The sequence below is a fragment of the Anopheles moucheti genome, chromosome 3 (genome assembly GCF_943734755.1).
Source record: "Anopheles moucheti chromosome 3, idAnoMoucSN_F20_07, whole genome shotgun sequence".
Lineage (NCBI taxonomy): Eukaryota > Metazoa > Arthropoda > Insecta > Diptera > Culicidae > Anopheles > Anopheles moucheti.
Window position 1 is genome coordinate 42,578,472 of NC_069141.1, and position 13,373 is coordinate 42,591,844.

At 43.8% G+C, this 13,373-nt stretch overlaps 1 protein-coding gene across 1 annotated transcript in view; it reads right to left on the bottom strand.

Annotated features, from left to right (window-relative positions):
• LOC128305486 (tyrosine-protein phosphatase Lar) overlaps positions 1 to 13,373 on the bottom strand; it is a 201,212-nt gene that overhangs the window by 5,002 nt on the left and 182,837 nt on the right. The window contains exons 18-19 of the mRNA XM_053042957.1: positions 3,349 to 3,488; positions 50 to 3,255 (exon numbers count right to left, since the gene is read on the bottom strand). Coding sequence (XP_052898917.1) covers positions 50 to 3,255; positions 3,349 to 3,488 — 3,346 coding nt within the window. The remainder of the gene's footprint in view (positions 1 to 49; positions 3,256 to 3,348; positions 3,489 to 13,373) is intronic.

A 13,373-nucleotide genomic window follows, 5' to 3' on the forward strand; every position in this document is an offset into this window, starting at 1 on the left:
CCCATGATGAACATTTGTTTCATCAAACTTTCGGCAATCTTGAACTTACCCATCGACCAAACTGGCATTAATGTAATCGCTTCCTTCCACTCCACGGATCGGTGTCAAACAGACGCGCGAAGATTCGTACGGTAGAATGTGAACTAGACGGTTTTTGTGCTTGTTGCACGGAAGATTAGCCGTGACAAACCGTGTCGAATCTGCTTTAACGTTGGACAATTTCTTGAATTCCATCTCCATTCCGGTAATGTTTTCGCCTAATTCCGTTTGCATCAGCTTTTGGATGTGATTGTGTAAGCTACGCGCCGGTACCTCCGTATTACCGCAGATGACCGCTTCCAGCAATGCATCGTGAATGAAAATGTACTGATCCTCGGTCTGCACCATGTAGTTGCGTTGCGCCCTTAGACACGTCACGTGCCCATAGATGTCGATCGTTTTCTCGTACTTCATGCGCTCTAGCATGGAATCGATCACGATGTAGCAACCGGTGCGGCCCACACCAGCGGAACAGTGCACTATTATCGGTCCCGATTCCGAAGGTGTGAGCGACTTAGTGCGGCGCAAGAACTGTAAGAATGGTGCCGGATGGTCGGGCACGCCGTGATCCGGCCAGGCCGTAAACTGCAGTTGCTTGATCTCGCGCCGTTCGTTGCTACCGTTGCGGTAGATCTGGAACGTTCGGATGGAGTACGTTGCCAGTTCCTGAGTTTCCGTGATTGTCACCGTCATGGCACCGTACACCTCGGTGCCCCTGGCCGGCCAGTACATGTCGCACTTGATGCGCGATCGTTCTTCCAGCCGCGTCATCATGACGATCGTCGAAGATTTGAGCTCCCAGCACATGCGCCAGAAGTCACCGAACGTTTCCTGCAGGGGCCCTTGCGTGGCAACGTACGCGTTATGCTTTCGATACCCATCACAGTAGTTCGCATTGATGTAATCCGATCCCGGCACACCCTCGATCGGCGGCAAGATCACTCGCGAATGATCGTACGAAGTGACGTTTGCGTAACGGTTTTTCGGTTTGTTAACTTCCATGTTCGAGTGATCCCAGGTAAACTGTTGACCAGGTTCAATACTTTCATATTCCTGCGAGAATTTCAGATTATCGTTAGCTTTCAGTCGCTCGACATGATTGGTTAGCTCGGAGATAGGTATCGGTGGGTGGCTTATCATGCCAGGAGTTTGGAAGTTGATACGGCGCATGTCCACAGGGTCGGTTGGCGCGGGTCCAGCACCCAAATCGGCCGCCATTAAAGGTCGTGTAACGGCCGCTTGATCCGGTGCCTTGCAGGGTTGTCGACGACGGCGCACGAAGTACACCACGAGGAAACATACGGAAAGCACCAACGCGGCAATTATCGGTCCAACGACCCAGAGCATGCCGGGTTCCTCATTTTTGCCGCGTATTAAAATTTCTGGATCTTGAGGAACGTTCGGATTGGGCCGATGTGGCGGTTCCCCGGTCGGTGCTTCTTTCATGTCCAGCGCCAGGAATTCCGAAAAGGGACTCGACGTGTATAAATGCTTCTGCGGTGTATCAACTACGGCACGCACGAAAATGCGATAACGCTTTCCCCGTTCGAGCTTCTTGTTTGTGAAGTTATGATTCGTTTCACCCGAGCCCAGATGGAACGTGTATGGAATGTTCCGTTGCAAAAACATGGCCGCGATGTAAGGCGCGTTAAGCCGATCGAGCTTCGGGCGCGATGGAAGCAACTCTTCAGTGAGAAACTGATCTGGTATTTTGTGCAGATTGGCCTTATCCTCCGGCACCACGATCAGGTAATAGTGAGATATAGGTCCATATTCTTCCGAAGCTTGTGGCAATATCACCTGTATTTCTTCACCATTGACCACGCCGTAAAAATCTGGCTGTACCATCGGTTGCGGAGCTGCCATTTGAGTCGTTACAGTTATCTTTGCTGGCGGTTTGTAGGTATAGTCGGTAGGAATGGCACTGACGTTCACAAAGTATGTCGTGAAGGGTGATAATTCGCTAATAGTGTGGGACTTTACGTGACTTTTAAGCACTATTTCTTTCCTCGGTAAAATTTGCTTCTGAGAAATGCCTTGCGAATCGACGAATTCTTTCACAGCATCGAACGAAATCTTGTAATTGATGGGATTCAGCCGGATCGGTGGAGCCCAGCTTAGCGTCATCGAATGAGTGCTAACATCGTGCGCACGTAGATTTAACGGAACATCTTCCGGTTTCACCTTCACAGTCGCTTTCTCACTCAATTTTCCGAGCCCATTTTTGTACATCGCCGCTATAGCTACCGCGTACTGGGCAAACTTTTCCAGATTGATCAGATCGGCTGATTCGGTAACACCGACCACCTTCGTTTGCCATTCGTCTAAATCTTCCACGGCGGTCATGGTGTAGAAAATTTTGTATCCAACCAATTTTCCCCTCGATGGAACGGGTTCCCACCAAACTTCTACCGTCTGTTCGGATGTAGCGACCGCTTGTACCGAGAGCGGAGCACGGCCCATGTCACGTTCAGTGGCAATGACGAGCTTTTCGCTGAACGGTCCGGCGCCTTGCTTGGTGTACGCTCGTACTCGTACTATGTATTCGGTGCTTTCGTCCAGATTCGTGAACACTGCCTTGCGGACGGTGGTGTTCCGTTCGGTGCCAAGACCGTGGTCAATTTTCTTGTGAAACTGAACATCATACCGTGTGATTTGTCCATTTCGATGTTCTCTGGTCGGAGGTTCCCAGGTAATACACACCACGTCCGGTGTCTGGAAGCGGACGGCTATGTTTGTTGGTGGACCAGTCGGAGAGCCTTCCGGGGTTTGCAGATGTTTTACCGCTTCCTGGCCGATGCCAATGTGATTCATTCCAGCAACACGGAACTCGTATTCCACTCCTCGCTCCAGATCGTTGATTCGTTTCACATTCAGTTGCGTTCCCTGCAGAATCTCCTCGTTGAGAGCCTGCTCACGAACGCCCCAGCGAACGCGATAGCCTCGCAGTTCTCCATAGGTCTGTCGCGGACGTTCCCACTCAAGCTCGATCGAAACAGTCGGATCGCGCTCAAGAATCTTCAGAGTAACAGTCGGTCTGATTGGGACACCACCCGGTGTTTTAACCGATATTGGGGCACTGCGATCACCGTCACCCTTGCGTGTAAGAGCGGCTACTTGAACCGAGTATTTGGTGTCCGGTTGTAGCCCCGTCACGTTATACTCCAAACCATCTACGACGTCAAACTTCATAGGTTCGTTCAAAAGTCCCTTACCCTGATAACACGGAGATAAACGGTGGTATTGTAATGTTTCACATAAAAGTGATTAATAATATTACTTAACATAAAATTTTGGGCACGTGCTTACCTCATCTTTCATCTCCTGTACATGTATGTGATAGCCACGGATGATGCCGTTTCGGTTTTTCTCTTTCGGAGGTTTCCACGTCACGTAGATAGTGGTCGAATTGACCGGACTGGCCTTGACGTCTTGGGGATCTCCAGGCACTGTATGTTTTGGAACCGAGATGTTCATAGTTCGTCATCACCAAGAGCGATGAAGAATGGAAAGATGGTGGAAGTAATATTTTAGTAAAAGGAATACAGAAGCTTTTCTTAAAGCAAATACCATAAAACTCAAGTCTTAAATTAAGACATATACATTTGAGCAATAATTTTAAAATTAAGAAAGCAACAGGATGGAATAAATTGGGTAAAACAAATTCGTGTTTAATTACTAGGAAGATCCAAGACGTTTACCCCTGTAAACGATAACCCAGCCAAATGTTGTATAGGTGACGGTTGTAATTTGTAGTAACACATTGTTTGAAATAATAAAGCCATTAAAAGTACCAGAGAGCCGTACCCAAACCGTACGGTGAAAGACGGCGAGATAAGGTTTCGATTTCCTCAAAATATTACTATAGATAAGCAGATTCTCTTTCCATTGTTCCATTCCTTGGGAAAAAGGATCGTTGGTGGTATCCCTTCAATTAAAGTGCTTTCCAGCTAAAAGGTAAATATTCAAAAGGGTTTCGGGTTTAATATCACAGCAAAGGACAAAAGCTCTTAGTCGAACTTACAACCTATGCCCTATTACTTGAATTGTGTCGCTTGTAAATAATTCTGCTTTTCATTAGTAGCAGAATTCGGCTAAAGAAATATTCGTGTAATTTCTTCGTTCGATACTCAAGCAGTAAGTTCCGACCTGTTTTGCTCATAGCCGACCGATAAACATTTAAAATTCCACATAAACGCAACAGAATCATACTGATGTGGTAGAACTGAATCAGCGAAACGCTTTTTTTTGTGTTGTGAACTAAGCAAGCTTGCCAATCTTGACACGGGTTTGTGAAAATCGGGTACAATGATGACCGGGATGATAGTTTTGCATTTACCACAGTGGGCAGAAACTTCCGCAAGAGCCGTATAACGGACTGCAACTACGTTGAAACATGTCGTTTTTTTTACGAATGATGATGGTGTTGGAAAAGCACTGTATCTGGTTGGATGCAACTCGGAGGTTTTTCAAAATAAAAAGTGAAAAGAAGTCCACAAAGTTTGTATCTCTTTGGCAAACAAAAATGACTGAGCAGCGTCCCAGCTTTGGGTTAAATCTTAATTCAATCCCGCAGAGACTGGAGCCGGGACCAGTTGAGCTGAATGGAAGCGAAATCGCACTGGACTGGGTAAGCTTTCACCTTCGGTAAGTGAGCGAATGATGAAAGTTTGAATGGAAAAGCAACGTCAAACTGCTGGCAATCGACCATCGGTGAGGTGAAGGTTAGTTTGCAACTAGTTACGGGTGGAAAGCGAAAAGAATGCACTGTGCGATCGTCAGAAGATGTCCTGGGAATGGGGAGTTTTGTACAGAAAGCATGTTGATCGAGTCGGTACACAATGAGTACAGGAAATTGTGGCGGTTGAACCAACCGTTAGGGTACCGGGGCAGAGCGACGGCCAACCCCAATTGACCATACCCCGCACTGGCGCGCGGAAGAACAGTGGAAATGGGAAAAGAGAAAATTGACTCGACTGAAGCATCGTAACGAGTTTAGAATGAACTGAATAATGATGTTGCTTTGGGGACCGACCATCTTTCAAGCGCTCCGGGAACGCTTCACCGAACAGGACCAGTACAGTGTGACAGCAGCTCGTGGGAAGAAAGTATATACACACACAGTACAGCACAGTGTCAGCCAGCCAGGTTTCCGATAAAAGGCAAAAGGACAGTTTTCCTGACAATGGCAAAGAAAAAGCACTATTGTATCCTGTCGTTACTGAATGGGAGATGACACAGCATCCGAGCAACCAACATGCACGCGCGCGCCAGTGCAACTAGTGGGCATTAGTGCAAGTGCGGCAAAGTTGCGAAAGCGAGTTTTGATGTGAGTTTAAATGTGGATTTAATGTAACTTTTTCCAACACGTCCACGATTCTTAATGTGTCAAATCAAATGGGATGGAATGGATCGTCGAAACGAAGGAGAAACCCATAGACACATAGCGCCGGAAGTGCTGAAAAACTTATCATTTGCACTTATTATAATTGACACGATGTTCATCATGTGGATTGTTTCCTAATTAGCGCAGTGCTTGATAAAAAAACGGCATGAAATTATTATGTTTCTTTGTTACTTATTTGGCTGTTGCAATAATCTTTATTCTTTTTATTTGCCTACAACATCATGCGAAATATTTACTTAAATTTTGGTTCTTTTTCCCTGAATGAAATGCGAATCTATTATCGATTGATGAACATACTTTTTCTTACCATAGTTTTATTAATACACTTATCCAGCAAAAGGTATCGCTTTTAAGCTATATCGATCGATGTAAAATGATCATGATATACAATACTGACACAGAAAAAAAAACGAAACCATTACAGATTAAATACTAGCACCAATGCCCCTTCTTGGTGTGGACAAAATGGACACTAAAGGATAATACGGACAGAATATAAATAGTTAGCTTTATCGCGTACGTCGGATACAAATTAGGTATTATTGAGCTATCGAGTAGGGGCAAGCACGATTCCTTCGGAATCTTCAATAAAACCTGTGGCCACTAAAATCTACATCGTCTTTATTTTCATCCCGTACCGTACCGTACCACCTCCGTGGTCAAGCGAATGTTAAGACGTGGAAAGTTAGACAATTTTAGCAAAGGAAACAAAAAATCTTGCATGGGCTGTCCTTCTTGCGATAAGACGATAATGGTAGCTCATGAGCCAGCAGTCAATGCTGCTGCTGGTGGTTGTGGCAATGTTTTGTTAGTGCAAATGGTTTCTCCATTGCATCGGTAAGGGCAGCACTATTCTTCGGCTTTAACTACGACACGAAACTACGAAATCGAAAGAAGATTCCGATAAGATTCCATTCGCAGTTATGTAAGGCGAATACCTATTCTTTCTGCTCGTTCGAGCAAACATCGATCGAACGGCACATTTAACTTCAAACTAAGCTGTTCCACCACATCCACATCAGCTAAAGCCAAACCCCGTAGGTGGATGAGGGTGTGTGTTCGCCAGGAGACGGACCGAAGAAGAGCGAGACATTTTCTGTCGTTGACGTTGCAGATTTTTTTCCCTTCCCAACGGCTGTAGACTACAAAAACCCATTTAGCGAATAGCTCTCGCAGAATTCCCACGGCAAATATGGAATTACTGCGGTTTTCGGTTATTGGATGGACGAATCCGCTCGACTAGTCGAGCTTGCCCTCAGCGGGGTCCGTGCAGCTTCAGCTTACGGCGAGAGCGGCAAGCAGCAGCATATTAAAACGAATGGGTAACAAGGAAGAGCGAAAAAAACGACAGCGCTATCGTGACTAAATGTGACTCACGTTGCATTTAATGCGCTTCGTTTCTCACGACGGCTTAGCTCGTGTTTCGATTTCGAAATGCAAGTCGTTTCAATCGATGGCAAAGGTTTCTTGCTCTCACCAATGCTGGTGGTTGATCCATTTCAACAGCTTAGCGTCGATGAAATGGGACGAAATTGTTTTTTTTTTTGCCCAGATGGAAAGGGGACAGTGCGGAAAATGCAACGAGGTTGCAAAAACCCATCGGAATTCGGCAAACCCGGATGTTGGCAAATGTAACTTTATCACTATCGCATATCAGTGCACTGTAGCGAGTGTTGCATTCCATACACGCACTAGCTTCTTTTTACCTACAGTTTTTTTTTAAAAGTACGGTACATTTACAGTGGTAAAACACACCACTGACATTGATCGATTGTGCTTATCTGACTCGTGTTTAACAGATCATTAGGAGCTTAAAACACATGTTCCATTTTCACCTTTAACACGAACATATCATTAAGCAAAAGTTGTAAAGGACCTGGGCTGGTGCAACAACGAGGATTCGCGACACTTTTGCATCATTTCACCATGGTTCCACATTTTCCCGTATGGTTGGTCCCGATCCCTTCATATCACGATGGCTTCAAGGCACCGCGTGGTATGCACTCGCCGCGCGGTGGAAGCGACAAACGGTAGATAGCAATCTAGCAGAATGGTTTTATGCTGCAACATCTTCCGGAAGCTGCAGCGCACAGGCAGCAACCAACCCAGGCGCTGTTTGGGGCAGAACCGGGCGAAAAAAGAAACACCGGAATCTTTTTACACCCCCGGGAGAATGAGACACTCGGTTGGCTAGTATCTGTGTTCTTTGGTAGCAGCTAGTGAATATGTTGTTAACGTGCACGATAATATGTGAAACGATCGGTTAGTTCAAAGTTTTGCACCAGCCACTGGATGCTAAGAGCGGATGGACTTGACAAAATACGCCTGTGCTAGAAGAAAAAACCACCGCTCGTAGCGGAAGAACACGATCGGCAGCTGAAAGCACATTCTGGGTGGAAGTTTGCGCTGCCGTAGCAAAATTTCGGGTGATTTTTGTCTCCTGGGCAGAATTTAAACTTTAATTCTGTTTTTCGCCTTCGCTTATACGGGTTTTATTTTTGTTTCTTTGTGAACGCCACAGGACTTTTCTGTCCCTTCTCGTAGACAGTATTCTGTTTTGGAGCTGAATCGAGAATATTTTGAGTCTCACGGGAAAAATCGTAACACGTGCCGTTACATTGCGAAGCTAGTTAAAGTGATCAATATTTTATGTTTTAGTAAAATAGTTACAAGAAGGAATGTTTCGTTCGTTATTTAAGATTTCGTTACACTGTATCGCACATATTTTGCAAAAATAATTGAATGTTCAATACTGAACGCTTAATGTTCCTTATTTGTCGGCAAAATATTGAGGCTTTTAGTTAAAGTTTAAGATTTCCAATATTAGCGTTAAGAAAAATGTCAAAAATATCCCTGAAAAGATATAATGAAAGAGAAATAGAGAGCGAGAGTGAGAGAGAAAGAGAAAGGAAGATCCAAAAATTCCCACGGCTGCTTGTTTAGTTTAAAAAGGATCGAATTTCGGGGAGATTGAAAATTTTAACAAAAATAACAAATCCTCAGGCAAGCTTGGGTTTTAGGGGGAAAAAAGGATTATTTTAAAATTAAGATCACAAAAACGTCAAAAATGTGTTCGCTCTTTGTAACGCAATTAATGGTATATTCTAAGCTACACGAAGCGCAAAATGCAAAGGATGGGAAAACGACTACAACTATTTATCACCAGGTAATTCGATATGATACGCTGGTCCTCGTAACCGAAACATAGTACGTCGATGAAAAGGAAAAATATCAATTCCGAATATTTGCCAGACAGCAACGTGTTTCGAAACGAAGTGATTGATGTTTCAGATTTAGTGTCAATTACTTGTGTGCTAAAAATAATAACACATAATCCATCTTCAAACGAAAGATACATCTGTGAAGTAAAAGCTTGTTAGTGAAGGGAAAAATTGTTATTATTCAATGTAACACAATACGGTTGTTCTTGGTGGGGAAAAAAACTCAAACGGTACGAAACGGTCGGTGCCGGGTGCGAGAAAGAATTTGCAACAAAACAGAAACCCACAGTTCTGAAAGCAAAGAAAAATTGGAAGTATTGCTGAAGTTGTTTATTTTTTTTTCGTTTGTAACTTGAAACATAACTTTTAAATGTCAACGTCTTTCGTCTGGCAAAAACAGAAATTCAACATCCTACGCATCATTATTGTCACTGAGCGAAAATGTTAATGTTTTACTTCTGTTTAGTATTTTTTTATTTTTTGACGAATTTATGTTCTTTGAAAAGATTTGCTGTCGCTAATGAAACACTGGTTTAGGACGCAGTACATTGGTTACTAGCGCAAACATTAGAAAAATGGACTGATTTAAGTGATTTTTTCACACGAGTTCTCTGTTACCTAATAGAGAACCCAGCAATGTTTCGTTTTGTTCAAACTGCATACGTTACACCTTAGCGAAAAAGGTTTACATGGTGAGGCACTTTGTATCCACTCGATATGGTTGATCTGGCAACTATAATATCCTTGTCTATTTGGACAAAGACGAAAGGGTCAAACAGAAGCCCTGAGACACTCATCAGATATCATCATAAAGTGCAACAGAATCTACAGAATTCACTGCAAGATCAAAGACAAAGTGATCTCTACAGGAAATACGCTAGAAGATGCAACTGAAGGTTTTGGTGGGAAATCGCATTTCGAAGGGTTAGGAATAATGTTTTTACACAGACGCAAACGGCAGAACAGTTTAGGGCCTACCACAAATGGAGAATTTAATTCAATTGTATTCAGGACAACAAGGTGAGGCAGATGATCACCTGGGCCACCATAACATTAAACCAAAAGCTAACATTTTTGTTAATGTTAGCGTTAACAAAAACCATTCAGATCATTCGTCAGCTGGCTATTATTAATATGTTCATATATTAAAGGCATAAATGCATTTTTCTAAACTGAATCAAGCGCACTTAAATTGCATACATTTTTGGCATACTTTTTTATTATCGAATCATCATTCTGAATTTGGATATGATTTAATGCATACATTATTTGGGAATAATGAATATGTTTCTCACATATTGCATAATATAATGAATCGATAAAAGTGCACAAACCGCATTACATGCATCAACGCCAACGTTTGGTATCAGATTCCATTTTGCAATAAATCTCCTAAATCATCGATTTGTAGGAGGGAGCTAGTGATCCGAGTTTTAATCTGTAAACGAAAGGTTAAGACACGTTGAACCACAGTCGTACACTTCTTCTCCTCTGGCACTTGTCCCCAACGTGAACAGTGCACAAACGAGCAGTGCACCACATACGCACACATCGAGCGCCTGACATTTGCAGGAGGATGTAATCAATGGCACAATACATGCTTACTGCAGCACCGGAGCGCGCTTAATGAAGCAACTGTTTGCTGTTAAAATTGAAAGGATGTAAGACGAGCCTAAACTTTACTCAACGTACGTATCTTACCGGATCGAATTTAGCTGCCAAGTGTAACGGAATAATCAACACTTCCTAGAGCTTCCGGCTTGCCGAGCCGTGTGTCTGTGGGATAAGGGTCAGGATTATGGCTTTGCTGGTGGAGAATTCCGTTTCGCCACCGGACCATCGAACATGTTCTTTCAAGTCCCCGATCACGCAAGGGTTGTGTTAAAAGATTAAAATAGCTAGAATGTGAACAATTCAAATTAAATGAAACCATCCGCCTCAAAGGACTATCCACATGAATGTGGCCGGCAACGGCTTGCGACGGGATGGTCGGGCTGTTGAGCTGGGACCGAATGGATCGAATTTAAACAGCGTTCAAATGGCGTTCGACAGAGTTTTGGGCCCGATTTGCCCGGTCGTTCCAATAGCCTCACAAACGCTTCCCACATGGGAGTGCAAGAAACAAGAGTCGACACTGCATATTCTAGGTTTGGCCATGGCAGTTATCGGAGGGCTCGGGAAGTCAGTAACTGATACCAGGCAGTCGCAGTCGATTGTCGTGAGGAAATTATGTATTTCTTGCCGCACGAATCGCTTTGCTCGCTTCCTTCCTGCACCGACATATAGTGCACGAGTGCATAAGATCGATCCGTACCACTTCTTTTCAGGCAGGCCCATGGAACTGCCTGCAGTTCGGTCGGCACGGTGGTATGCATCGGCATTATAATATCACCGCAATAAAATCCAACCCAAGATCACGTTCCGGTTGGGCTTTCCGGAGCGGTTGGGATTCATAATCGGCAGCCGGAAATAGGCTGCTGGGGAATTGATCAGCACCGACCGGTGTCTCAGAAGATATTATGCAACCGTCAGCCGGTATGCACGTACGTGCACGCACGAAACGTCCCTGGCATGGTTAGTTGTAAGTAATTATATGATTTTATTATCAGTTTAACACATTGCACCGTACGCTCAGGCACTCTCGGGAAGGAATCGCTTCCCGGCAGCCTCATCCAGCAACAAACCCCATAATGAAATTATGGTGCAACATTCTGCATAACAAAAACAGCAGTAACAAAAGAGAATGATACAGCACGATATCACCTGCCGGAGCCTTTTAAACTAACAAACCTACTCTCGGTGAAGGGACTGCGGCTAATGAAGCTATTTAGATGCCTGTTATTGTTTTTCACCGGACTGTAACGTCGAGAGTGAGCGGCAGAGAGTGAAAATGGAATCTTTCTGCCCTTGTTGCCGTTGTTCATCATTACGAAGTGATTTTAAAGCAACCATCTCATGAGCTGCCTGGTTGTCCACGCATGCACCATGAAAGATTCCCCAAGGGAATGAAGTAATGTACTCTGGAATGCTCGTTGGTTTGGTTGAGTTGCGGCTCGGTTGGAGATAATTAAAAAAAGAGCAAACTTATGTATGATTTATTGTTGCTTGTGCCATTTGCATATTGCAAGTGTTTAAGTAATTGATTAGAGATGCAAATGCCAAATCGATATACTCACACACACACTCACACACTGATTTAATCTATTTGGAATGCAATTTCATGGGTAGGATAATTAAATTCACTGTACGCAAGATGAGCACAACACATTGCGAAACGGCTTTAATGAGTTTGCACCATTAGAGCTTTAAGCGCAATTACATCAGAATTTTACGTTGATTGCACACGAGAATGCACGAAAGTTGGACACATTCTTTCCGAAGTTGGATGCTCATTTCTTGCGAAGGTTCAGGTGCAAAACTTTGCCAGCGGAACAATAGTCGATCAGATTACATGTTCCACGTTGGTCTCGTAGGCAAAACTACTTTGTTGCGACCTGAGCGACAGGGATGTTTTCATAGAAATCAACCTGCGGTGTGTGCGGGGTTCGTAAGATGAGCCTAGGGGACGCAATCTTTGTGTGTTGTACAAGGCGTGACCTGATTTTCAGAGTAAACAATCATCCACTCGTGCCGAGACCGGACGTACCGAGTGAGCCGAACGAGTAGCGGAAAGCATTGCGCCATCCCTAATGGCAAACGGAAAACTGCACAACTCGACCGTCGTCTCCGATTCTGTGCGAGTGTGAACGTTACGGTGTGTGGAGTAGATGAAATGGGGTTGATTATGCGGAGCGCGAAGGAAGCGGATTAAGTTTAACGCTTTTCTCCGCAATCGCGCTTCATTGCGGATAATCTTTTGTGCTCGTGGGTCGACTTCTTGGACCATGGTTCTGGGTATGGGTGCCTTCCAACTATTCTTAGACAAGGCCTCATTATTGAAATGTTTTTGCTGCAACGTACTGCTGCAAGAATGCAAAACGTGAAACTTGTGAGGTAGCACTGCTACTTTGGTATGCGGTCTTTGTCTAAATCTGCAGCAGATGTACATGGGAAATCTGGTACCGTTTGTGCGTGTGGCATCGTGCGTTGACGGTACAGTTTTTGGTATTTTGAGAGTATTTTTGGTGGTACAACAAAGAGGCAAACTGTAAGCATGTGTGTCTTGGTCCGAGTAAAAGTTTGCAGTAGATATGCATGTGATCTCCACAGAATAATGAAAATGAGGAGAAAGTCAATATTTAAGATTGATGAAGTGTAGTTTTTGGTAATAAATTTTATCACACCACTTAGTCCAGTAAGGGATTTATTAATGGAAAATTAGTATTTCATTAGCGATAGCCAAAACGATTGATTTACTGTGTTTAACATGAGGCGCTAGCTGCAGTTTAAACTGAGTTCAGTTTTACAAACGATAAACAGGCGAAAAGAACAATTTTCAGAAAGCAAAAATGTACAAAACAGATTCTTTCTTAAATACATTATGTATCAATTTCATCTGCAAAACAAAAGAATAAATAATGACCGAGGCACCTGTGTAATGTGTGAAAAAAGCAAAAAACGTAAAAGGTGTACTGCATGCGGTTTGTTTCTGTTTGTGGGGGTTTTGTACTTTTTTTTTCCTTTTCAACGAACATCGGTACGAACCAAACGCTTAAAAGAGGCCAAAAGTGAAAATCACATAAATTTAGGCGTCACCAACCAGATGG